At 49.8% G+C, this 27,965-nt stretch overlaps 1 protein-coding gene across 1 annotated transcript in view; it reads right to left on the reverse strand.

The window, feature by feature from the left end:
- Nucleotides 1-603: 603 nt before the first annotated feature.
- The window catches only part of POC1A (POC1 centriolar protein A), an 82,354-nt gene continuing 54,992 nt past the window's right edge, over nt 604-27,965 (reverse strand). The window contains exons 9-10 of the mRNA XM_007952086.1: nt 24,073-24,216; nt 604-699 (exon numbers count right to left, since the gene is read on the reverse strand). Coding sequence (XP_007950277.1) covers nt 604-699; nt 24,073-24,216 — 240 coding nt within the window. The remainder of the gene's footprint in view (nt 700-24,072; nt 24,217-27,965) is intronic.

Genomic DNA, 27,965 nt, shown 5'->3' on the forward strand with positions numbered 1-27,965 from the left:
ACTTTCATAATTCCTTCACGGGCCTACGGATAAGTAATGCTCACCCACAACAAGCCATTTCTGTCATGAGCTGAGTAAAGTCAGTTTTAATTCTGAGTCCTTTGCTCTCACACATTCTGGGAGGAGAAGGCACCAGGTCATGGTGCACCTGTGTGGAACAGAGATCAAGGCCACTGCAAAGCAACCACCCACCCTGGCCAAGGTTGTTCCTGAATAAGCCCAACTCAGAGGTGTTCACTCCAGGCCTTTTCTTGGGTTTTGAGAAAACCATTGCAGGCTGAGAAGGTGGTAAGTACCAGGAAGGTGAGTGAGACCCAAGGTCGCTGGGCCACCTCTTCCACAAAGCAGAATGAATTCAATCTGCAGGCTCCCAGAAGCAAACGTGGTCTTGGCAGCCAGGCCGTAGGCATTCTTTTCACATATGTAGGTCTTTTCCGTGGGGGCCCTCCACTTGAAAAGGGGGACCGGCATAACCCCTGGGGCTGGGGCAGGGATGTGATTCCCATAGAGCCAAATCCCCTTTATTTATTCACCCAAGTCCCAGTACAAATCCCCAGTCTGCCACCCCCTAAATCGATCAAGCTCTTGATTCTGCTCCCCTGATCATGTCTTTCTCTGCATGATTAGCTGTTGGTTCTCCAGACACTGTTTCAGCTTGTCCTCTGTCAGTGTCAAACGCTGCTCCAGGATGGAAACAGTCTGCAAAATAAATGGTAGGTTAGAGTCAGTGCGGCGACAGCCAGGTTACCTTGGGGATCTCCTCCAGCCAGTAACAACTCGGCGGCATGAGCCATTTGGCCACTGCCCAAATACCAGGTGCTCTTCCTATCCAGGGGTCTGCCTGGCCCCATGCCTGTGGGGACAGCCTTGCCATCATGTTGAATTCTCCTGGCTCTGGATGGCTGGTCTCTGATATTTGTGGGCAGAAGCAGGGGCAGGATGCGGGAAAGTAAAGGAGATGGGAGGTCTCACAGCTCTGCTTGTCTCTCAAGGCAACCAAGGAGCCAGGAGTCCCCAGATCTGGTGGTCTGCCAATTAGACTGTGGCATTCTGGAGCAGAACCAGCTTCCTCCTTTTGGGCCAGGCCCCATCCAAAAACAACTGCATCAAAAGCTGTGAAACTGAGCGCTCATTTCATAGGTGAGAAAAAGGAACCCCCAGATGAAGGTGTTTCATCTGCGTCCTGCCCACAACTTGGGCCTCTCACCTCTACGCCTGGAGGGACCCTCAGGCTGACAGGAGATAAAAGCTGGGAGGTGAGTCCAGTGAGGCCCACTATCTATGGGCTAGGCTAAGAGGCTCTGAACAGCCCATGGGTGGTCATGGACCAGTAACAATTCCACATCTCTGAGTGTGTTTTCTCTGCATGTAGGAGCCTAGCTCATGGCTGTCCTGAGTACTAAGGTGCCTCAGCGCGCTGCCCAGCGTGTATGCAGCTTGTCTCATGCTGGCCGTGCTGCTCATCATGCTGCCTTTCTGAGGCTGAGCCCTGCTCCCCCTTCCACATTCTCACACAATGGGTGGCTCAGGGACTGGGTGCTTGGCCTGCTGAATTCCCCTAGCCACTGGGGGCTTGATGTGCTTTGTGGGCCAGGGTGTCTTGTAGACATAGCTCCCAGATGAGGCTGTGAAAACCAACCCAACTCCTTTGGCTTTAGACAGAGTGTTGGCAGAGGGGCTGAGACGTCTGGTACCCACCCTCCCCACAGAAGGCCAGGACTACTGCCTTTGGGCACTCCCACCACAGGCTTGCCCCCAACCACATGCCCACCCAGAACTTGTTGAACCACTACAAAGCACTCTCATCTCATGGCCTTCCTCCAGGACTGACGTCAGTCTATGGCATTAGGAAGGGGCCGGATTAAGAAATCAAACTCTTTAGAGCAACCAGTCATACAAGATCAAAAGAATAGCATTTGCCCAGGGGTAAAGCTCAGAAGTCAAGAAGGGATAGGAAAGAAGGATGAAGGGAAATGGTGAACACAGGGAGGAAGTGGGAAGAGTGCTGTTACATTGTGAGGACTGCAATCAATGCTACAAAACACAATGTGTATGAATTGTTGAGTGGAGAACCAATCTGCTCTGTAAAATTTCATCCAAATCACAATAAACAGTTTAAAAAAGAAAAGAAAAGAAACAAAACTCTATTAATTTAAACCATTGGATTATGGGCGTTCTCAAGAGGTAATGCCACAAGAGGTCCCATGAAGGCTCTGGGCCTTGGCCCACTGGAAAGCAAACTTTCCTTTTACACATTTAATAAAACATTGAAACATTTTGGGAGGGAATTTCCCCTCTAAGACTGCTATAAATCCTGCAGCATCCAGCGCAGATGTTAGCAGCTCATGGAGGTCTCTGTCTGGTAGCTGGTCCCTTCTAAACAAACTGGCTGGGGCTTCAAACCCCAGGTCACAGGACAGGGCCCGGAAAAGTTGCTGCCCATGGAATATGGTCTGCACCCTGAGAGGCAGAACTGAGTTGAAAGAGACTGTCACGTTTCTCCACTGCCAGTCTGCCAGCCAAAGATGGGGGGTCGGTGGTAGTGGTGGGGGTGGGGGGTGGTCTCCAGCTCATAAAAGTGGTGGCGGAAACAGCCCCCAGCTGGCCTGGAGCAGCATTCCTGGTAGTTTCCACTGGCTGCTGCGAAACTCACACCAAGCCAAGCTCCCAAATCATTTTTCATCCAGACTTTTTCCGATGGCCTCAGACTCCAGGCCACAATGGAGCCAAGCCTGCTGCTTTTCCTCTTCTGCACCCCTCTCCTTTTTTGTTTTTTTTTTTGAAATTATTTACTGAGACTCAATTTCCAAATGTGGAGGCAGTGGTCCCAAAACACATGTGGACAAGGTTCATGCATGGCCACAGGCAGCCCAGCCCCCCAGCCTCCAGCAAACCTTGGTCTCTGGGACCAGGGTGAGTCTCAGATGGCTAAGGCCAATGTCAACACCCGCTGGTGCTGCGTGCATTTCATGAGGCCTCCACTTAGCTCCTTTGGGGAGGGCTGCACCTCAGCTCAACAGGAATGGGGCCATTTGCTGATAATAAATTTCTATGAACAAAGAAGCATCTCCCATTTCACAACCAGCCCCTGAATGGAGGGGTCGCTATTGGAGGGGAGGTCTCATCCCTCTGGAACTTTGAGGGTGCTCTTCAGAGCACATTATGGCCAAAAAAATCAAACCTCAAGTTGATTCTGACTTATAATGACTATAGGACAAAGTAGGTCTGCCCCATAGGGTTTCCAAGTCTGTATAATATCTCTACAGAAGCAGACACCCTCATCTTCCTCTGGTTGAGCATCTGGTGGGTTTGAACCACCTTTTGGTTAGCAGCCGAGTGCTTAACCACTGGGCCACCAGGCCTCCTCATATTATGGGCAAATGGGCTTTTTAAAAAGAGCCCATCGCCCCTCAAACCTGCATGCGCTCTGCCTGCCACTTCCTAGCTCCTCCCACTCCCAGCCAAACCTCTGGAAGAGTCATCTATGTGCTTGGTCTCTGCTTCCCCATCCCCTTGCCCCCACACCTGCTCTGCCAAGGTGCTGGGTGGTGGTCACCACCCCAGATAAACCCACCAGGCACTGCCCAGCCACATTTGATCCGTCCAACCCCTCAGTGGCTTTGGAGCAGGGAAGATAGGCCAAGGAGGAAAGGGTTTCTGTTTGTACAATGCCAGGGTTGAATAGCTGTGACAGACACTATGGCCCAGAAAACCTAAAACATTTATTATTTAAGAAAAGGTTCATGACTCCTGCCTGAGACTCTCTCTTCACTCACTGAGCACCTCCTGAGCTGGTCTGTGTCTGATCTAGGGTGACAATGGTGCAGGAAGATAGTGCCAGGTCCACATGGAATGTACTGGTCTGAGGACAACCGGGGAATGGGCTGAGGAAGTGAGGAAGAAGTGACAGCTGAGACAGAGTTCATCAGGCAAGAGGGGCAGAAAGAGAATTGGGCCAAAGGAAGTACATATGAAGGCTCTGAAGTGGGAGGAATGTGGGGACAGAGGGATGGACCAAAAAAGGCCTGTGTGCTAGAATGAGAGGGAGCTGTACAGGAATAGGAGACAGTTCGGGCCCCTGGCAGCTTTACCTTCACCCTTAAAGCAGTGGGGAGGTCCTGCGGGGTCCTACGCCAAAGGGAGAGGATAACTCTCTGGCTGCTAGATGGGGTCAGTATGAGTGGCGGCTATGGGGAAGCAAGGTGGAGGCAGAGAGAATAAGGTATGATGGTGGCCTGGAATAGGGAAGGGTAAGGAAGAATAGATAAAACTAGAGATATCTATAAGGTAGGAACAAACACCATCACATGGTGGGTCAGATGGAAGAGATGAGAGAGGAGAAGACACTCCTTGAGCTGAGAACACAGAACCAGAACTGATCCTGTGTGAGGGGCAGAGGTCAGGCTCCAAGCCTGGAGAGGTAGAGTCTTGTCCTCTGAGACACCAGAGAGGTCAGATAGATGGAGTGGGCTGGACCGAGGCTAATATCTGGGAGCAGCCTGGGGGCTGCTGGGAGATAGAGGAGAGAGGGAGGGCGGTGAATTCACAGCCTCCTGGATACTGGAGAGGAACACCACAGTGCAGATGAGCTAAGGGCCCATTTGCCCAGCCAGCGTTCAGTATGGTATTGATGAGGCCCACTGCAACCAATTTGAATATTACAGCTCCTCAGCCAGGCAGACCAACGGACAGGAGGGCTCTGGAGTTGGTGGGAGGCCAAAACTAATAGTGTGCTGAGAAGCTGGCTCAGGCTGCTCCCAGCAGCCGGACAGTAGGTCTAGGAGCTGGTGCTCAGTGTGGGGCTTCAAGCCTGACTCACCCGCCCATACTCTCCAAGGAAAGTGCTCCTGGGAGAGGCTAAACTATGACATTTTATTCAAGCCATTATTTTCCTGCTTAGGGGAGAGAAGCCACTGTGATCTGCCTCTTTTTGGGACAACAGTACCAGGACAAACGCATCTTCTCTTGCTCACAGTTCAAGATGTGTAAGACGTTTCATGTAACACCCTGAAGGGCCTTCGGAGTATGGTATAAAAATAACAAATTTTAAAGTGACAGGCTATTATTTTTAGTTCCTTAAGAATTAAAGTGGTGCCCAAAGAAGCTGCATTGAAATGCCAGTCCTCGGCGACATGTCTGGCACCCAGGCCCCCAAGTCCAAGTGGGAGGGGAGCATAACCGCTGGAGATATTCAACAGACAGCCCCCACTCTGTACCTCGTGACCTCAGATGCCCCTTTTCTCTACCATCATCAAGTGACTAGGGATCTACCGAAAGCTTGCCATGGCCCTGTGATCGCTGGGACCCAGGACAGTGTTGAGTCCAGCTGCCACACTGCCCCCCACACCCTCCATTGCCTAAACTGGCAAGCTGAGGTGCCCTGCATAGTACGGAGCCTGGGCTTATTTCTCTGTTGGCCTCCAGAGTGGCTGACCTCAGCTTTTCTGACATTCATGCCAGGGACTCTGGCATCTGGGGCCCCGTAAGAGGCCATAAGTGGGTGACCACGACCTCTGCATGACTCCACAGCTTACAAGGGGGATGGCTGTGTAGGCTAGGGAGTGACACTCTTATGGGCTCTGCTCCATCTAGGGAAGAGTTCTCTGAGCATCAAAGAGATGAGGGGAGAGTCCAGTGTTCCTGGGATTGAATGAATCACCCCATTACAGAAGTGGGGAGACAAAGCAGAATGAGGGCAGGTTCGACTTGCCTGAGGGCAGCAGCTCCAGCCCCATGAGTGACATGTAGTCCTTCCTGTCCACATTCTCTCCTCCCCCCAGTCTCACTCTGTCGCTTGTTCTAGGCTATGGGGGTCTTTCCTTTGTCCCTCCTCTCTCCTGTTTGCCAACCCCCAGCACTCCCACCTCCTCATGGATCATCAGTCCCTGCTTTCAGCCCCATTGGCCTCTTTACTCCTTGGCCTGCCTTCCTCTTGAAAAGGGCTTATCCTGCATTTTCCCTCAGCTCTTTCCTCCCAGTTCTCATTTCTGCTTCCTTTTTAGGCCTCTCTCTCTCTCTCTTTAAATCTCCTTTTCATTTTGTGTTTGGGGAGAAGGTGAGGAGAGCAAGAGCAGGGTGTCTGTCTGGCCTACAGCGACTGAGCTCCAGGTGGAGCCCAGGCCCCTGAAAGAGCTCACCTGCTCTGGGACTGATGCCAAAGTTGGCAGACCTGGGAAGGCGATCTCCAAGTCATACTTATATATTATATACACTCCTAAGTAGTTCAGAAGGCCTCTCTCTGTGAGGAGATCATACTCAGCCACAAGACGGGCCAAAGGAAGATTATTTCAAACAGAAGGTACAGCAGGTACAAAGGCCTAGAGGCAGAAAAGAGCTTGGCACACCCTTGGAACCATCAGGAGCCCAGGGTGGTTGGAAAAGAGAGGTAATAGCCACGAGAAAGGTGGAGGAGGTGCCCCAGAGCCCTAGCCAGAAAGGGACAGGCCTCCACTCCCTAGGAACTGCCTCAATGGGCTCACAGGTCTGAACAGGAATAGCCAGGGAGGCTAGTGCTCCCATTTATCTATGGCTGGCTCTCAGAGGGGCTGGTCCAGAGTGAGCTCTGGGAGAAAAGGCTTGGACTTGGAAGGGACCACAGTCACCTGGTCCCATAGCAAGCACTGAAAAGGGAGTGAGCCAGGGCTTCAGAACTCAGACTGTGGGTGCATAATATCACGCAGAGCCAAGCCACTTCTAGCAGCTGCTCCACCTCCCAGAGCCACTGTGGCCACCATCTTTGCTGGCAGCCTGTCTCATATACCCCACATGTAAACTTAATGGAAGAGCTGGAGCTTTAACTTCTCTAAAACCACCCAGGCCCAGTGGTGGGACACAGTACTCAAGTGACTATGACATACTCACAAGGCCCTCATGCACCTTCTTGGGGGCATCCACCAACATCATTCATCCGACACATTTGACGAGTGCCCACCACATGCAGTAGAGAAGACACTGGCTCTTAGGGTATAGCTGTGGTGCCCATCCTGTCTGGGCCCCCTTTTGGCAAATCTGCGCCACCATGTCTAATAGTGAATACTTTCCAGGAAAGAATGAACGAGGTGGATAAGCCCCTCTATCTGCATTTCTCAGCTAGCTGGCTAGTTCCTTAGTAAAGGCTCCCCCACTGTACTTAGAATCCCAGATAGCTCTGTGGCAGCCCTGCGTCCCAGCAGGCCCTGCTCAGGCTGCCCCAGGTCTGCTCTCCTGGTCAGGGAGATCCTGAGGTGGTGCATGGGCCCCTCTCTGGTCAGTGGGATTGCTGCCTATAGTCAAGGCTCCCTTTTGGACTTTCTTGATGAGACAGAAGACAGGTGGGCTGCAGGGGTGCCCAGCCAGAGATAGCCTGAGCTGGCAAGCAGCCATGTACCCCACCAAGAAAGCATTATAGAGCACCTAGGACTCTGCTGGGCAGGTGTATAGTGGTGAGGACAGCAACCTTGGCCTGGGCTGGCAGTCTAGCTGGGAAGTAGGAGACTGGGGCAATGCTGTCTGAATGGAGCAAGACTGGGAGCGGGGCAAGAGGGCAGAAATGGTGGGGGGCAGGGATGGTGCCAGGTAGAGGAAGCCCATATGAAGTAATCACACACAGAATTGCTGTAAAGATTGCTACTCTTATTAATAGCATGTAGCACTTGCTCTGTGCCAGGCTGGGCACAGGGGTACACTGTGGTCAACACGATACCCCTCGTGCTTGCCCTCCCCAGGACCACGGCCAGGCCCTAGGCACAGATGAGACTCAAGGAGGCCCCGAGGAGGCAGCTTGTGGTGAGGCCTGGGAGGGTCTGAGCCATCAGGGCATCTGGTGGTCTGGCTGCTTCTTAAAGTTCTCCTATGATGGAAAATTCCTTTTAATCATTTCCAGGCTTGTGGTTGATTTGGGCTCCCCCAGGCGGCCCCTCCCTGGAGGGGCTAGGGCTCTCCAAATCTTCTCCCCCTAGACAGGAGCCAAATATGGGAGAGGGTCCTCCAGTTGCTCTGGGCATCAGCAAGAGGGCACAGCTGTCAGACACACTACTGAGGGCACTTGTGCCAGGCCATGGGAAACTTCCCAGGCTGGCCATTGGCTCAAGCGCCCTGGTCTCGGTGGTGCTGCATAGAATTTCTAACTTTCCTTTAGTTTCACTGCAATGACAGAAAATGTGGAATTAATCTGCCCTGTAGTGTGGTTTTGAGTCTACTTAGAACCTAAAGATCTGAAACAGATGCAATAAAAGGGGAATCTCTTTGCTGTGGGGTCTTGTGAGCTATCAAAACAAAGTGAGGCTGCCGGGCCTGCTGCCTGCCCCCAGCTCTGCCTTGTCCCCTGCTAGCTCCACCTTTGTCTGTTGGTGTATGTCTGTGTACACAGCCCTGGCAATACTGCTTTGCTGATGGTGCCCTGGCCAGTCTGTCATTGTGAGTCAGGGGTGACTGTGGGCTGGTGGGGCAGCCTAGCTCCCCAGAACAGGGGCTCCTAATCTGAGCCCAGCCCTTCCCACTACCCAAAGCCCTGCCTACTGGCCCCAGCCCTTGCCCAGTGTCTAACAGTCTGTGGCCTTCAAGTCAGAGAATGGAAACGTCAGTCTTCAAGTGGCCTGTTGGCATTCATTAGTCTGGATGCTAATGCCACAGGGACAAGAGGTTTTGTCTGTTTTTGCTCACTACTCTATTCCCAGTCCCTGGCACAGTGTGTGGCACATAGCAGGTACACACTGAATGCTAGGGGGACAGATACCCATGCTGAGCACCATGGGGATGCAAGGAACACAGGTCTGGCACCGGCCCAGTCCAGCCAGGTCCCTGAGGCTAAAGGGTAGTCTTTCCTCTGGGGATGAGACTGCTAATGAGGAACCCTCACTTCAACTTGGGCCTGGGACCCTTGGGCTTGAGGGAATTGGGGGGGCAGGCAGATAGGAGAGGCTAACCCCCACACGCTGGCCTTAGGAGGAAAGATGCCTCCTGGTTTCAGGAGGAAGTAGGGGTCAACAAGGTGGGGGTGGGAGTCAGGGAAACAGCCTGTTCTTTCCCTTCCCCCCTCAGGCCTGATCTGATGGTTAGAAGCTCTGAGACTGCACTTCTGAAGGGAAACTGGAGATTTTCTCCCATACTGACATTTGACATGCTAACTTGTCCAGGATCACATAAGCTCATCTACGAAAAACAAGATTGCTAAAGAAATTCCTCCTAACCTCTCCAGGCTCAGCCACTGTCTTTTTAACCCTCCCCTCCCCCATTACAGTCAGTGCAAACACCACAAAATGAGCTTTAGGTCCCTTGAGTCTGTGGGTCCATGTTTCTGTTTCAGATTATCTCAGGGGTATAGGATTTCTCCGACATTATTGCCTTCCCCAGCCCAGCCTCTGCTGAGAATTAGCTCCCTTCAGGAAGTACATGAAACACTATTTTCTATTGGTGGGTTAGCCACAGGATTAAGGAATCTTGGCTAATTTACCTTCCTCATTGCTTTATATCAACTCCTTTTAAGACAAACTCAGGCTCTTCTGTATCTCTGCTTTTCCCCAGAGAAGAAGGTTATAAAAAGCAGGTCCACTCACCACCACCCACAAAACCAGATACTCCTGTGACTTGCAGGGTGCTGTCCACACAGATGGGAGGACCTGAGGAAGGGATGGCCCACATGGGCCTGGGCTCAAGCAAATCTCTTCACCAGCCTGGTGCAGGCTACAGGGGTAACTGAGTGTCAGCAGGGACAGGCCTTAAGAAGAAAGGCACCAGTCCCTGCCTGGCCACTTACTCTGTTGCACTCTGACTCCAGGGTGAATTCAAGTGGGGCTGAGAGCGAGATGTGAACCTTGGCCTTGGCCACCTTCCATATCCCACTCCAGAGGGTACCTTCCAATAATCTAGTTAATTTACCAAGACCTGATAAAACACTGTTGTCCAAGCCCACGCGACCGCTCAGTAGTTTGTTGGAGGCCTGCAGATCCTCGGTTCAGTTCAGCACATCAGGCTGTGGCCCCTGCCCCACAGGACCACTTCAGGGAGGGGGAAGCAAAGGAGCCACCAGGGATGACGTCTCAAAGGCCTCCCACTACTTAGTGGCGCCTCACCTTGGCTGGTTTCTGGAGCCAACAGCTGGGTCCAGATCAGAATGGGGGGTACATTCTGATCCCCCAAATCCTGTGCCCTGCGAGTTCAGAGCCTTTCTCCTCTCTCTTCTCCACCTAGCAGAGACTATCATGGGTACAGTGTGGAGGCCTGCATCAGGGCCCTCCATAGAGTGCAGCACTGAAGGAAGCGGCAGGCCCAACTGCAGTCTCCTCTGCCTCGCTGTAGCCCATTCAGAAGAGTGTGCCAGTGCTGCAGCGTGGCTTCATCTTGGGACTGCGTCATAACCAGTGTGCCAGCTCACAGGCCCCCTTCTTGTGCCTCCTGCTTGACTCTTCCCTGATGGGCCTTGGGTCCTCAAAGGAACAAAGCCCCTGGAGTCCCTTCTTCCCCCCTCCTCAGAGTGAGCCCAGAGTCAGTGCTGACAAGATGTACCTATACAGAGCCTGGCCACCCCCCTCCTGTCTCTAGGCCTGTTTGGAGGTTCACAGAAGAAATTTCATACCAACAGGAACATTCCCAGACCCCAAAGGTAACCACATGCATTGCTGAGCCCATTTGGCTTCAGGCCTTTGATCTGCAGCTTCTTTGGGGAGAGGGTGCTTTTTGCCATAATCACAGACTGGAGGGAAAATGGAAAACACGAGTTTTCTGCCTGACCCACGTGAGCTGCCATCCAGTTCCCCCACGCGATAAACACGAGCTCACCAAGCCCAGCTGAGTGCCCTGTGGGGAGGCCTGGGCACTGGCCCTGACTTGGTACTCAGCGAAGATGCAGCCTCCCCCGACTCCTGCATTTGCAAAGCCTGTGGGCATAATGCCAAAAAGAGCAGCAGGGCTGGGGAAGGCCGGTGGCCCAGACAGGCGTTCTTCCCCAGATCCCTCTGTAACCCTGCCGGCTAGAGGCAGGCACCAAGCATGTTTCTAGCACAGACCAGAGAGTGTTTTGAAGCCCTTGTTCCCCAGGAAGCAGCCTCTCAAAGAGAAAAACAAGCCTCTTGTGTCCACACACCAAGTGGTGGGAACTCAGACCCTCCTGACCTCTACTTTGGTCAAAGGGCAGCTCTTGAATGTCTGTGAAGAGGATGCAGGCTGGATCCACTATGGAACAGATATGTGAGGGGGCTGGAGGTGCTGATGTGGAGACAGGGCCTACTTTTGTGGAGACAAACACCCACCACGGAACTGCCTGTGAGCAACATTAGGATGGCTGCCTACCCTGCAAACAGTGACCACCATAGGGGGTGCTGGGACGCTTCTACTCCATACATTACCACCAACGACATTGGTCTGGTGCACGTGGGAAGACATACTCTAGAGTCTATTTCCACAAACAACAACTGGGAGAGGGACATGGGGAGCCACTGAGAGTGGTCAGGTAGCTTGGTGCATGTCAGGGCTCAGTGTTCATACCTTCCCGGCTCACCTGAGCAGCTTGCCAAATGGGGAAATGCCAGGACCATTGTGTGTAGGGGTTTCTTGAAGTGAATGAGCCATTCTCTTCAACTCCCCAAAGCAAACAGGCAAACTACCTTGGCCTGTTAAGTCAGCAGCATTACAATGTCCTGGACATTTAACAAATGCAAACGTCAGAGACCCAAACCAGCATGGCCAGGTGGGCCTGCTCCCCACCTACTTTCCACTGTGTGTGTTTTCAAGTCTTTCATCCAGAGGCCTCTATGAGTCACAGGAACCTACATGTGACATCACAGCATTGCTGTGGCCAGCTTGCAGCACTGGGTGCCATACAAAAACATAGTCATGGCAGGAATTCCATGGCTTGGGATTTTTACAAAGCAGCAAGATGTGAAACTAGACTCAAAAATAACTGTGCTGTGGGCTTCTGAGGCAAAACCACCAAGCTGCTTGTTAGGCCCGAGACTGGTCCCCTCCTGGCAGCTTCCCCAGGCCCTGGGTTATTGTCCACAACTCTGTGCTCCCCCTGCCTCGTTCCTGAGGCAGACCCACAGCCTCAGCAATGTCCAGACACCACCTGAACTTCCTGTCACTCAAGAGGCAGCCAACTGGTGTAACCACTGAGACTATGGCCCCTAGCTGCCCTTCAGATCTGGAACTGAACCCACACCTATGGTTTCCAGCCAAACAAAAGACAGGCATATGAGTTGAACATTTACCTCAAGTAGATACACTCCTTGGAGAGAACAATCATGGGAGAAAGAAGGGCTGCTTATGCACAGGGAGACAGCTCAGGGGCCAGGAGTACATGGAGGGATGGACACAGGGGAGAGGTAACTATGGGGAGGAAGTGGGAGGGGAGCTGTTGCATTGGGGTAATTTGTAGTCAATGTCATGAGATAACGTGTGTGTGAACTGCTGTATGGAAAGTGAATTTGCTCTGTAAACCTTCACCCAAATCACAATAAAAAAAAAAAAAAAAGAGGGCAGTAGAGAACTGTGTGGCAGCCCTCCTGGTCTCTGAGAGTCCATTAAGGAAGTGAAGGGAGCCAATGTGGGAGGTGAGCTCATGTCAGGAATGTTATTTATGGAAAACAGCCTCACCCTGTCCGCACGTTAGTTTTCCCAGCGTCTGTGAATAGGATCCTATGTTGCTCGGTCCCTACAAGAACACAAGTCAGGGTCTCTGTAGGGACAGCCACTGAATATCCATCACCAAGCACAAAGGCCTGGTAGCATCAAGTCTACCCTACAGTCCTCCAGGTATGGTCATGAGGGGACAGGCCTGGTCCATGATGGATGGGAGGGAAGACCAGGAAAGGAAGGTCCTAAAGGAAGCCTCTAGTCCCACCTGCGATGCTGACCTCTGCTGCTCACCCCCATGTGACACAGAGAAATGGACAGTGGCTAAAACCTCTCCTTTATAGATGAGGAAACCAAGGCTCACCTAGGTCCATGCAAATGCAAAGAGGCAAATCTGGGCCAGAGCAGTTGGGGCTTTTGCTCCTGCTGTGAGCTTTTCCTGGACCTCATGGGCCTCTGGGGTTGAGCCAACTTTATTAGTAAGAGAAGATTTGGGGCAGGCTCAGTAGGTTAGTGACTTCTGGGGCAGCCCCAGGACAGACACATGTTTTCTCTAGAGTGGGAAGGGCTGGGGATGGGGACTCGGGACAAGCTCATAGCAGAACCTCTGCAGCTTGAGAGATGGACATGAGCTCTCTGAGGACTCACGGGAGGAGGAAGGAGGGGGCATCATGTGCACAGTACACTTATGACCTTGACACTATTCAAAACCAAACCCATTGTCATTGAGTCAAAACTGATTCATACTGATCCTCATAGGACAGAGAAGAACTGTTCCACAGGGTCTCCAAGGCTTTCATCTTTATAGAAGTGGCTATATCTTCCTCCTAGAGTGGCTGTTGGGGTCAAACTCCCTGGTGGGTTTGTATCATCGACTCTCAGTTAGCAGCCAAGAATATAACCACTGTGCCACCAGGGCTCCTTTCAGTTTGCAGCCAGTAATTTCCATATGGGGTTTTGTGGAAAAAAAGCCCCCTCAAAGAAAAACCTAATTCCATGGTTAAAAAATACATTTTCAAAAAACACCACTATGATAAATCAGTTTAAAGAATGATCATCACAAGAAGTGTACATTTTTGACACACTTCAATGTTGGCCCTTGACGTCTGACCCAGGTTCCAGGCTCTGATCTAACAAGCCTTTTTCCCTATGATTCAGTATTATTCCTTACAGCCCCAGAGTGTAGCCAGTATACTTATAAGCTCCATGCCCTCCTCTTTCTCGAGACCTGAGCAAAGATCTCTTTCTCTCCCACTCATTTCTGCCCGGAGCCAGTCCACTAGTCTCGCTGGCAGCTCAAAAGGATTCCTGGGACTCAAGTGCAGTAGATGGAGTCCTTTGGAATGCCCCACTCCTAACTCCCATGTGCCATCAGGCTGCCCTGGAGCTTTCCCACAATGCCCTTGGAGAATACTCAAGTTGATGCTGTGTTCCATGAAACAGTGGCCCCTGGCTGGCACATCCAGTTAACAGAGAGTTTCATGTCCACCACCTCAGGGAGTCGCACAACAGTGCCCAGAGGGGATGAGTCAGACCTTACTGACCCCAGTTTACATGGGAGGAAACTGAGGTTCAGGGGAGCAATACCATGTGCCCAAAGTCACCCAGGTAATAAGTGCAGAGCTGGCTCTCAGACCCAGGGGACAGTGGCACTCAGGCTGATGGGCAGGGACTTACTGGGTTGAGAAGTTGTTATTTTTAAGTAACATCAAGTCAGTCCTGACTCATGGTGACCCTATGTACAACAGAAAAAAACACTGCCTGGTCCTGCACCATCCACACAGCTATGGTTGCTATGTTTAAGCCCATTGTTGCAGCCACTGTGTCACTCCAGATTATTGAGGGTCTTCCTCTTTTTTGCACTCAAAATACGACTGAGGAAGAGCTGCCTCCTCAAAATGGAATCAATCTTAGTAATGTGGATGGAATAAAGCTTTCAGGACCTTCATTTGGTGATGTGCCACAACTCAAAATGGGAAGAAACAGATGCAAACATCCATTCATAACTGGAACATGAAATGTATGAAGTATGAATCCAAGACAATCAGAAGTCATAAAAAATGAAATGGAATGCTTAAAGATTGATATCCTAAGCATTAATGAGCTGAAATGGACTGGTATTGGACATTCTGAATCGGACAATCACATGGTCTGTTATGCCAGGAATGACACACTGAAGATGGTTAAGCAGCTCTAAGATCAAAGGGAAATCTCTGCTGTCCACATCCTGGAGGGAACATATGAGGCTGAACAAACTACAGCTGCTCAGAACCTGGTATCTTGCTAGGATAAGGGCCCTGAGGAGAACAAGTGAAGCCCCAAGCAATAACCTCACAGAGGGAAGGAAATGGTCTCTTCCACCTAAAGAAGGGCCAGGGCAAAGGGTGGTCTCTGGCCAAGTGACCTCAGTGGCCTGGCTACTAGGTTCTGTGATTACAAATCACTGAGCAAGAACCTCTGGCCTTTACTTCCAGGAAGGTCAAGTTTGGTTAGCAGAAGACATCATCTAAGGATACCATTGCTAACTACACCAAAACTGTTTAGCAAAGGAAGCTGGGGACCTCTGGCACACAGGACACTGAGATCAGAATTACCTGGCATTCTGGAGAAGCCCCAGGCTAGGTGGCTCCTGGGCTGGTCCAGGCACAATATGCCATTATTAACACTTTATCAGCACCTGGCATGATGCTTGCTGTTGGGCACCAGGTGGGAGGATGAAATGAGGGCTGTGAAAGGAAGCTCTTGAAAAGGTGCAAGCCTGAATAAACACGAGGAGGATGGTAATTATGACGAGGATGTCCTCCTCATACTCTGAGGACTTTCCATCTAAAACAACACTGCCAGGGAGGCCTGACAGGCCAGCAGGCCACACCTGCTCATGAGAGCACCTCCAGGCTGGACATGGGAGAGGGCCACATGCCTCGCAGGATCACCTTCAAATTCTATCTTCTCTATGTTCTATCTTCTCTACGTTTTTGAAAATAACTCATGAATTTCGTACAAAGGTATTCCTAAACAAGTAAAGCCACCACTTGTCTGTCAATTTGTTGTACTGTGGTGGCTTGCTTGTTGCTGTGAGGCTGGAGGCTATGCCACAGGTATTTCAAATACCAGTATGGTCACCCATGGTGGACAGGTTCAATAGAGCTTCCAGATTGATAGATTCAGAAGGAAGGGGCCATCCACTTCTCAAAGAATTGGCTAGTGAAAAACCTCATGAACAGCAGTGAACCACTGTCTGATGTATTACTGGAAAACTTTATGAATAGCCCTGAAACATTGCTTGATATAGTGCCAGAAGATGAGCCTCTCAGGTCAGAAGGCACTCAAAATATGACTGGGGAAGAGCTGCCTCCTCAAAGGAGAGTCATCCTTAATGACATGAATGAAGTAAAGCTTCTGGGATCTCCATTTGCTGATGGGGCATGACTCAAAATGAGAAGAAGCAGCTGTAAACATCCATTAATAAATGGAGCATGGAATGTATGAAGTATGAATGTAGGAAAATTGGAAGTTTTCAAAAATAAAATGGAACGTATGAAGATCAATATCCTAGGCATCAGAGTAAGCTGAAATGGACTGGTCCCGGACATTTTGAATCACACGGTCATATGATCTGCTATGCCAGGAATGAGAAATTGAAGGGGAATGCCATCTCATTCACTGTCACAAAGAACATTTCAATATCTATCCTGTAGTACAATTCTGTCAGTGATAGGATAATATCCATCCTCCTACAAGGAAGACCAGTTAATACTATTATTATTCAAATTTATACACCAACCACTAAAGCCAAAGATGGAGAAACTGAAGATTTTTCCAACTCCTGTAGTCTGAAACTGACAAAACATGTGATCAAGATGTATTGATGATTACTGATGATTAGAATGCAAAAGTTAGAAACAAAGAATCATTGGTAATTGGAAAACATGGCCTTGATGACAGAAATGACACTGGAGACCACATGGTAGAATTTTATAAGACCAAAGACTTATTCATTGAAAATAAGGTTTTTCAACATAAATGGCAGCTACATATGTGGGCCTTCCCAGATGGAATATAAAGGAATCAGATCAAATACATCTGTGGAAAGAGGCGATGGAGAAGCTCAATATCATCAGTCAAAACAAGGCCAGGACCTGACTGTGGAACAGACCATCAACTGCACATATGCAAGTTGAAGCTCCAGAAAATTAAAACAAGTCCATGAGAACCAAAATATGACCTTGATTACATCCCACCTGAATTTAGAGACCATCTGAAGAATGGATTTAATGCATTGAATACCAATGACTGAAAACCAGGTAAGTTGTGGGATGACATCAAGAACATTATACATGAAGAAAGTAAACAGTCATTAAAAACACAGGAAAGGAAGAAAAGACCAAAATGGATGTCAGAAGAGACTCTGAAACTTGCTCTTGAACAGAGAGTAGCTAAACTGAATAGAAGAAATAACAAGATCAAAGAGATGAACAGATTTCAAAGGGCAACTTGAGAAGACAAAACAAAGCATTATAATAAAATGTGCAAAGACCTGGGTTAGAAAACCAAAAGGGAAGAACACACTCAGCATTTCTCAACCTGAAAGAACTGAAGAAAAAATTCAAGCCTTGAGTTGCAATACTGAAAGATTCAAGGGGCAAAATATTGATTGATGCAGGAAACATCAAAAGAAGATGGAAGCAATACACAGAGTCACTGTACCAAAAAGAATTGGTCAATGTTCATCTATTTCAGGAGGTGGCATACGATCAAAAACCAATGGTACTGAAAGAAGTCCAAGCTACACTGAAGAAACTGGAGAAAAAACAAGGCTCTGGGAATTGATGGAATACACATTGAGATGTTTCAACAAATGGATGTGACACTGGAGGTGCTTACTTATCTATGCCAAGAAATTTGGAAGATAGCTACCCGGTCAACAGGTTGGAAGTGATCCATATTTGTGCACATTCCAAAGAAAGGTGATTCCACAGAATGTGGAAATTATCGAAAAATATCATTAATATCACATGCAAGTAAAATTTTGCTGAGGATCATTCAATAATGGTTGCAGCAGTATATTGACAAGGAACTTCCAAAAATGCAAGCTGGATTCAGAAGAGGACGTGGAACGAGGGATATCATTGCTGATATCAGATGGATCCTGGCTGAAAGCAAAGAACACCAGGAAGATGTTTACCTGTGTTTTATTGACTATGAAAAGCCATTCAATTGTGTGGATCATAACAAATTATGGATAATATTGTGACAAATGGGAATTCCAGAACACTTAATTGTGCTCATGAGGAAACTGTACATAGACCAAGAGGCTGTCATTAGAACAGAACAAGGGGATACTGCATGGTTTAAAATCAGAGTTGTATCCTTTAACCACGTATATTAAATTTGTATGCTGAGCAAATAATCTGAGAAGCTGGACTATATGAAGAATGTGGCATCAGGATTAACAACCATTAACAACCTGTGATATGCAGATGACACAACCTTGCTTGCTGAAAATGAAGATAACCTGATGCACTTCCTGATGAAGATGGATTTCATTTCAACATTAAAAAAAGCCCAAAATCCTCACAATTGGACCAATAAGCAACAACACAATATATGGAGAAAAGACTGACACTGTTAGGGATTTCATTTTACTTGGATTCACGGTCAACATCCATGCAAGCAGCAGTCAGGAAATCAGATGCTGTATTGTACTGAGCAAATTTCCTGCAAAAAGACCTCTTTTAAGTGTTAAGAAGCAAAGGTGTCACTTTGAAGACTAAGGTATGCCTAGCCAAAGTCATGGTATTTTAATTTGGCTCCTATGCATATGAAATCTGGACAATGAATAAGGAAGACCAAAGAAGAGTTGATGCCTTTGAATTACGGTGTGGGGAAGAATACTGAAAATACCATGGATTGCCAAAGAATGAACAACTGTCCTGGAAGAAGTGTAGCCGTAACGTTCCTTGGAAGTGAGAATGGCCAGATGTCATCTCACCTACTTTGGTCACGTGGTCAGAAGGGACCATTCCCTAGAGAAGGATATCACGCTTGGTAAAGTAGAAGGTCAGTGACAAAGGGGAAGACCCTAAATGAGATGGATTAACACAGTGGTTGCAACCATGGGATTAAGTATAACAAGGATTAGTGTTTCATTCTGTTGTACATAGGGTCGTTATGAGTCAGAGTCAACTCAATGGCACCTAACAACAACAAACAAAGTAGTAAAATCCCAATTCAGTAATTAGGTGATTGGGTTTTAGGCACAGCACCAGCCCAGCAGGCATTTGCTTTCTTCTTAATCTGGGTGGTTCCTGGCCTGGGAGAACCAGGGGATGTGCATGCCCACCCATCTGCTCTGGGAGGCCAGAAAAAGAACCCAGGTTCCTGATCCTCTCAGCATCCTTTGTCCTCCCTCTTGTACTGAAGTCTGGCTTCAAGGCTTCAAGGCAGATGCAAGCCAGGGCAATTGCAGAAGCTGTGACAGAAGCCTAGCTCCCAGCTTCTCTTTGTCCTTATGTCCATCCACCCTGGGGTCCTGTCCCTCGATACTAGTTAGGCCCCAAGCCTTCCCTGCTCAGTGTCCCCACCAGATGAAGCACAAATGCCTAGGCCTTCTGCCGCAGGCCCAGCATGCCCACCCTGCCCTGTCTTTGGACTCTGTACCAGAGGCCCCACAGCCTCTTCCAGCTGGTGTGCTGGAATCCTACCTGGTATGCAGTTCCTAGCTGTCTGTTCCTCCTTGGAGGCCTGGCTCTGACAGCAGCAGAATCTGTCCTGGGAGCTTTCCGAGGGCCAGACTGGTCTCCCACAGGGACCCACATGCAGGATCGGCTCACTGAAGGTGTATGCTTGGAGAGGACCCACCACCTCTGCTCTGAGGGTCAAGGAATTGTTCTTCTGTGCATGGAACGGTCTACCTCACATGAGGCAATAGAAAACTGGGGGGACTATTTCTAGTGCTGTCATGAAGATTCCCCACCAACCCTAACCAGAACTTGAATAATAAAAGTGACAAGGGAAGTAGCAGAAGCTAATAGCAACTGCATGTAGTACTGCTGGGCACCTGTCAATGAGCTCCATAGGGGATGACTCATTTAATCCTCACAAGAGGCCTATGAAGTGGGTACTATTATCAGCAACATGTTCAGATTCAGACCCTGAGGCACAGACAAGTGACTTGGCTGTGGCCACCTAGCTAGGAAGTGGTGAAGCAGGATTCGCACCCAGATGAACTCAGAGCCACTCCTCACCTTAGTTCTTCACCTCCAGGCATGTGTTTGGTCCCTGGCCCCCAGACTATTACCAAAAGGGCCACAAACATCCAGAGGAGGTCTCACCACGTTCAGTCCCACCCAGCCTGGTGAAAAGGGAGGCAGGCTCTGAGGACTGCAAACCTTTGTAATGGGGTGCCCTGCTCAGGTCACCCAGAGGCTGGAGGCTCTAGCACACCTCTAGCAAACAGCCCTAGCCACTTCCAGCTGTAGTCCCTGTGGTTCTTCCCTGGAAAGATGTTCTGCAGGATAGAGGCCTGGAGGATCCGGAAGGGATAGCTTCCTACTAAGACACCACTCTGAAAAGGACTTCATTGTCGGGGAGGGAGGGAGCAGTGAGATGGGGGTAGGGCAAAGAAGGACAGCATGATAAGGATGGATGTCTCTGAAGCAGGAGTCAGTGTTGGGGTGGCAGAGCACAGAAGCACTTCAGGACCAGGCAGATGGTGAATAACACCTGCTGAGGAGGCAGTACTTGAGGCAATGTCCACAGGCCAAGGAGGGAGTCTGCTGAGCAGCCTGCAGGGGAAGGATGGTAGTGGTGGCCTGTCTCTAGGTCCCAGGAGAAGGTAGGGTCAGCCTGCACCAGAAAGGGAGGGGCCTGCTGTGGGCCAATTCCAAGAGGAAGGGCTGGGAGAAACCTTTTCCAACCCCTGGTGGGGACAGATTTGGCTGTGGCTAGAATACCTTGGCTAGAGCCCCAACTTCAGGAGAGGAAAGTAGGCCAGGAAGACAACTGACCATCATTCGAGGATAGCACGGCCAGAATGCAAAAACTCCACCTTGTGCAGCTCTGAGAATGGGGCATGCTTTAAGGCCTCAATGGGGGTGTCATCTGTGGAACCTAAGTTTCCTCAGGACATGTGGAGTCCATCAGAAACCCTGCTCAATTTATGGCACCCAGGGGCCCACAGACAATGTCAGTTTGCAAAGCAGGAGACTGAGTGATGTGCTTGGCATCTGGATGGGGGGTGTTTGGATTTGGTGAAGGGGCTGAATGATGTGAGGTAGGACAAGGGTACCAGAGACACACAGAGATGAGTTCACAGGGCCAGTCACAGGCTACTCTGGGGAGTCTTCACTCTTTCTTTGTGATACAAGTTGCTTGCAAACTTACTATTATGCTCCTAACTGCTAACACATAACTAAACCTTCCATGTGTACCCCTAAAACACAGTGACAGGAACTGTTTTTAATGTTATACTCCTCTGAATCCACTGAAGCTATTTTTACTATCATCTCAGACTTAATTTCCAATTTTATCCTATAAAGTTCTAATTGATTCTACTTCCCCTGATCTCTCACTTGACAAGGCTGTGAAGAACATTAGGCAGACTCTGCAGCTTCTGACAGGCTGAGGGTTTGTTTTTTTTTTTTTAAGTCTTTGCACGTTCCTTTTGTCTGTCTCCCACCACATGCCTCTTTCTCAAGGGTTAACTGGCTTTCAGGAATGTTTGGATGACATGTTCTATAGCCCACAATCCCCCAGACACTAATACCTCACTTTCCCCCTCAAACATGTTTCCGTGACTGGGTCCAATGTGCAGAGTCCCATCTGGGCCACTGTGACACGCTGCAGACGACGTGGCACAATAGGAACGGATTTTCTCAGTTAACACAGATCCCAAGGTGGGGAAAGATGCCACCACTTCAGCTCCATTTTGATTAGGACATCAAAGGCCCTTATGTCTTCGTGTGGGTCGAACCAGGGACAGCTTTCCCTTGCTGCTGCCCCTGCCCTAGCATCTCCCTCCTTCCTTGCTGGCTGTGTGTGCTCCTCCCATGGCTTTGTGCTGTGCAGGAGCTGGCATGGGAGAGGGGGGCCCACAGACTCCCAACCTAGCACAAGAGCCAAGGAGAGAAGGGGTCTGAGGAACCTAGGTTTATTTTAAGGCCAGTACAGAAATGTTCCACTGGCTTTTTGTAGTGTTTTGCATCCTGACTTGCCCCACCACCACTTCAGTACCATTCCAGCTACCCTGGGCTTCACATGTCCCCTGGATTTGTCTGTGATCCCCCCAGACTAGGTTCCCCGCCCCCCGGCTGTGACTCCTGCTGGCCACACCCCCAGTGCCAACTGCTCATTTCTCATCAGTGCACTTTGTTCTTACTGAAACTGCTGTTATAAGTCTACATTATAAGCTGTCAGACTGTAAGCCCCAGAGGGCAGGACCCATCTGCACATTCTGAGGAGGCTGTTTGTGCCACAGCTAACATTTACTGACCAGCTGCTACCTGGGGCCAGGCATAGGCCAGACACTTCACACAGATGCATCCCCCTTAATCTTCACAAGGGTGGTGCCACAGCCACCTGTACACCACAGATAAACACACAGAAGCTAGGAGGGCTGAGGGGATTTCTCGAAGAGCACTCAGAGGACAAGACTCGTGGCTGCCTGGTCTTGTCGCTCACAGCTCCCTGGCATGTCACTGCAGTGCCCACCTAGCCACCCAGAGAAGAATGGAAAGAATACAGACAGTCAGTCTTCCCTCAGATCTCTGCAGGGACCCAGTATAGGTGATTCTGGAATCCAGAGCCCTGGCCAGGGCTCAAGTGGCTCTGAGAACCAAGAAATCGGGGTTCATTGTCAAATCAGTTCTGACTCATAGTGACCCTACAGAAATGCCCCATAGGGGATCTCAAGCTCAACTGGCATAACATACTCTCAACTTGGCTGGGCCTGGTTGAGTGGCTGGGCAGCTGGATATATAGTATTCCCCATGATGAGACTGGTAATTAACTCCATGGTGGAATCTACTGTGAGCAGCTGAGTAGCTGCCTTAGGGATGTAGTCTGCTTCCTGTACATAAGGAGAAGCCTTGGGGAATGGTCTTTAGCTTATGACACGCTTGACCCTGTATGTAGCTGTGTCGTTGTTCAGCAGCCTGCCATACTCTGCCAACCTTGGGACTTCCAATGGACTTGAATTAATGGCCTGCCGTGTGGTTTAGTAACATTGGAATTGTGCCTTTTCACTTGCCAACTTTGGGCTTGTCAGTCTCAGCAGCCAACAGCTGTCTGAGTGAAGAAAAGCCTCCAGCTTCAGTGGGTCAGGAGCAGGAGGCAGAGTTAAAGCCCAAGGTTGAGGGGCTTTCACTCAGCCCCTAGAGTCTGGCACTTTGAACTCAGACTTAAAGCCTCCAAACTGTAAGAGAATGAACTCCTGTTTGTTCAAGCCATCGTATGTGTGGTATATTCCTGTCAGAGTGGCACTAGGTAACCAGAACACACACTATTCCCCAAAACTGTTCTACACCCTACTTTGGTGAGTAGTGACTGGGGTCTTAAAAGCTTGCAAATGGCCACCTAGATGCAACGATGGGTCTCTTCTCATCTAGAGCAAAGAAGAACAAAGAAAAGACACATGGAAACAATTAGGGACTAGTGGACCCTGAGAACCTCAGCCTATATGACCATGAGGCCAGAAGAACTAAATGGTGCACAGCTATCACTGTCAACCATATGGAAGGGGATCAGTGCAGGAGATCCTGGATTGATGGGAGAACAATGTGGGACAAAACTCAAAATCATTAAAAAAAAAAAAAAAGGAACAGGTTTGTGGTCTGACAAAGCCTGGTAAGACCCCCTGAGACTATGGTCCCTAGTTACCCTGAAATTCAGGGCTGGAATGGAACTCACTCCAGTGGCTTCCAGCCAAACAACAGACAGGCATATATGGTGAACATTTACACCAGGTAGATACACTCCTTGGAATGACCAATCACGGGAGAACAGAAGGGCAGTGCTTGAACAGGGAGATAGTTCAGGGGCAGGAATGCATAGGAAAGGACACAGGGAAGAGGTAACTATAGGGAGGAAGTGGGAAGATAGCTGTTACATTGTGGGGAATTGCAGTCAATGTCATGAAACAAAAGGTACAGGAACCGCTATATGGAAAATGAATTTGCTCTGTAAACTCTCACCCAAATCACAATAAAAAATTTCTTTTAAAAAAGAAACACCCTATAAGCTTTCCAAGGCTGTGTTCTTTATGGAAGCAGACTGTCATATCTTTCTCCCACAGAGCAGCTAATGGATATGAACTGCCAACTTTTCAATTAGCAGCCGAGCGCTTAACCACTGTGCCACCAGGGGTCCTTAGGATCCTGGGCCAGGCACTGTTATTTCATTAATTTGGGCTGGAAAAGAGGTCCATTATAATTATGCTTTTTAAAAATCTAGCACCTGCTGGCAAATTTCAAATGGTCTAAATGGCCAGACAAGTGCAGACCCTGGGATGACACCACTGTGGTCTACCTGGGTGAGGACGTCCAGCTGGCCCACAATGTGCTCCAGTGTGCTGGTCAGTGTCTGCGGCATGCTGACGGGCTCTGGGGGCTGGCTCTGCAGTGACTCCTGGCTCCTGCCTCTGCTGGGTGGGATGGGGAAATCCACTTCTGGCTATTTTAAAAGAGAAGAGAAGACAACCCCTTAGCTCTTATTCAATACTTGAGGAAACACTGAGTGAGGAATAGCACCCCCAAAGAATGAAATGGAAACCCAGCAGGAAAACTGAGAAAATGAGTTCCAAATGTCAGTGAGAGATGGCAATGTGGCAGTGTGCCCACACCCAGGCCTTCCTTTCTGAGCCAAGACCAAGGGTGCGTGGGAGGGACAGATAGATAGGTCAGCAGGTGCCAGCAGGGGCTCTCAGAGGCCCTCAGCCTGGCCGGGCAGTGGGACCATCTCCTGACCCTTCACGCAAACCCCACCCTCAAGGTGGCACTTTGGTGAGCCCAGAGACATGAAGCCCAACCTGGCCCTGAAGTCCCCTCTCCTCCCGGTTAGCTCAACTTCACTTCCCCATCTCCCAGCAAGGGGCTTTGCACCAAAGCCTTTCCAAGGACTCATTAGCTATGGATCTACTGGAGGTATGTTCTGACCCTGCTGGGCCCAGATTCCCTGGAAAACAAGGATTTCTGTGAATATCCTGGCCAGACAGCTGGCAAGAATCAGAAGAGTCCACAGGAAAGGCTCCCTCAGGTGGCTTCAGTCAGAACTCCAGGAATGGGAGGGGCTCAGAGTTCTTGCCAAAGGCTCTTTAGCCCTCAAATGCAGACCCCATCTCCAGGGCAGTGTGCCCCCAAGTCAGCCACCATTCCAGGCACAGATGAAGGCTCCTCCTGACCTATGAAACTCTGTGCACATGTTCAGCAGGGTGGGATCCAGAGCTACTGAGTTTCAGGTCACAGGGCCAGCAAACGTCTCAGTTCTGGTCTTAGAACCTGCAATTCCTCTGTGGACTTGCTCCTTGTGGAAATGACGTTCTCTGTGGTGGCTCACACCCTCAGCCAGCCCAAAGCCTCAGTAACCCATAAATACAGTCACACTGGGAGCTCAGGGTTTCAAACGATCTCACTAGTGGGCATTCCAAATGTCACCACGTCACCCTCCACTTTGCCAGGCCTCGAGTCCTCTCTATCACCTTTGAGAGGAAATCCAAGCCCTCTGGATAGAGAGCAAGAAACCCTAACCTGGTGCCTCTGTGCACGATCCCCCCACCTCTGCACTCTCATACATATCTCCACTGGAGATGCCCTCATCTACCTCTCCTTTCCCCACTGTGATTATTCCATCTTTCCCTCACTTCACAAACCCTCATTCCCATCAGGAGCCCCTTTCTGTGCTCCCACAGCACCTGGGCCTGCCCCATCCCTCTGGCCACTGCACTGCCAGAGCCAGCATACATGAATGGAATGAACTAATGCTGGCCTGTCCACAGAGCCGGCCCACTGCCCTTCCATGTGTGTATGTTTTTCTTCCTACCTCCTGCTTGCACGCATCACTGCCTCCCCTGTAGACCCAGGACATCACTGGTCTCAGTTTGCCAGCTACCCATATACTATGGAACCTAGGCTACGACATCTTCCCCTTCACCCCCAAAGCCAGGGCCAGTAGAGTATACTAGCTATGACTGGCCTTGGATATTAACACTCTTGGTTGCACACAGACCCACTGTCAGCACCAGTTTGCATCTCCTCTGGGTCTGCCTATCTCCTGAACTAGTCCACAGCAGTCCAGCCCTGGGAAGATGTTCTGCCTTGGACATGCTAACCTCGGTGGGCACTGGAATCTTTGAAAAGAATCAAACCCAGGAGAGGATCCCTAAGCATCAAAGGAGGAACATGAGGGAAGTCTAGCATGTCGACTCTACCTGCAAATTTCCCTTTATTAGAAAAGCATTTTAATCTCATAAGCTCTTGAGTGTACATTGATGTGATTTTAGAAAAGTGCAGGCTCTGGTGTTTACAGGGGAATAGAATTATAAGACACAAGCCAGAGGGATGTTCTTAGGATCAGGAGTAGCACCGTGTCCACATGCCCGTCATCAGCATGGTTGCTGCGGCGCCACAGCCAATTCTGTAAGACCTCAGGCAAGCAGAGTTCCAGGAATCAGTGCACTGCAGATCTCAAAGCCCACCTAAAAGTCCATCCCAAAAGGAGGTGTTTCAGAAGTCCCACCATGGCATCAGCCTAGCCAGGTTGGTCTTCACTCCACTGCAGTGGCCCCAGATTCTGGCAGTCCTGTCAGAAGACAGCAGAGTAGTGATAAAGAGCAACAGCTCACTGCTTAATGGGCTCTCAACTGGGAGTCAGACTGGCCTTGGCTGAACTCTGAGCTCTACCACCGACCAGCTAGGCAACCAGGGGAAGAGGCTTCCTCATCTGTAAAATGTGGCTGATGACTGAGCCTGTCCTTCAAGAGCTGGTGAAGGCACTTGCCTGACTTCACCACCAAGCCTTTCTTGAGACGCATTCACAGTCCTGTACCTGCTCCTTCTAAAAACTCCCTGCTTCCAGACACACATGCCCCTCTTCTGGCCACAGACCACTGGGCTCCTCCAGGAAAGGCCACTAGAGGGAAGGCCAGCCAGCCCTTCTGTCCCGACAGCCAGCATCCTCTTGGAGTGGGCCAGACGGCTGCTGCCTGCTGCCTGGGAAGGAGGGAATGGAAATTCTGAGCACATCTATAGAGCAGCCCAGAAACTGACAGTGCGGAGCTGAGCCTCTAGAAGCACAGAGAACAGTGTGTGTGTGTTTGTGTGTACTGGGGTGAGTGCCACAGACTTTAGCAACAGAAACACTCCCTCTAAGGCAACATCAAGCCAGCTCCAAGGGAGTGCTGATGATGGCAGCCAGAGTGCTCTGGGCCCGAGAGGTGGCCTCTGCAGGAGAGGCTGTAGGACCTATGCTGCTTTCCCACCTGTACTGCACTTACATGGCTGCAAGGGGTAAGCGGAAATTTCATCTTTTAACAATGGAAACCAAGGCTCAGATGGGGAGTGATGTCCAAGGGCACCCAGACTCAAGCCCCAGGCTTTGCTCTTAAGTCCAGGGTCCCTGGGCTATTTTCTGGCCACACCACTAGGCCCTGTCTCACCTTCACTAGGACACAGCCCTTACCTGACTCCCTGTCAATTCTTTTTGGCAGACAATAAGCACTTAACACATGACCATTCTAGCATGTCAGGATGACATCACTGGTGTTTACTTGCCACCATGTGCCAGGGTTCTATACATGTCATCTCATTTAATCCTTACAATGGCCCTTCACAGTAAACATTATTAACCTTATTTTTCAGACAGGAAAATACAGGATCAGAGAGGTTAAATAAATTGTCCTTAGTCACCCAGTAAACACAGAGCTCTTTCCAACATAAGAGAGCCTCCGGGAGGTGACATCTGCTGCAGTTCTGCTTCTATGTATACACAGCTCCTATCCTGCATCCTCATGGAGGCCCCCAGCTCCTGGTGTAATATTCATGGCCTCACCTCCGGCTCCCCACTTCTCCTGCCCTAGAATGCCTGCCCAGCCCAGATCTGAGCACAGAGCAAGCCCTCCTCAAACACTCGATGCCTCATAGAGCCAAGCCTGCCATGGTGAAATTCCTATGTATTCAGACCTTCCCAATGTCTGCACTGCAGCAGAGGGCCAGCAGCCCCACCCCACAGCACACAGCCACTCACCTGCATTCCAGCACTGTGGAAACGTGCCATGTCCCCGAGAGCTGGGCAAATAAGTGATAAAGCAGAGATAAGAGAAAGACAGGCAAGAGGCAAGAAGAGATGCACATAGTACATGAGTAATGATAGGAGCTGTATAAGCTGGGCAGTGTTTAAGATTTTTTATTTTTTAAAAAAAAGCACTT

The sequence above is a fragment of the Orycteropus afer genome, unplaced genomic scaffold, assembly GCF_000298275.1.
Source record: "Orycteropus afer afer isolate SDZICR_OR568_19922 unplaced genomic scaffold, OryAfe1.0 scaffold00323, whole genome shotgun sequence".
Lineage (NCBI taxonomy): Eukaryota > Metazoa > Chordata > Mammalia > Tubulidentata > Orycteropodidae > Orycteropus > Orycteropus afer.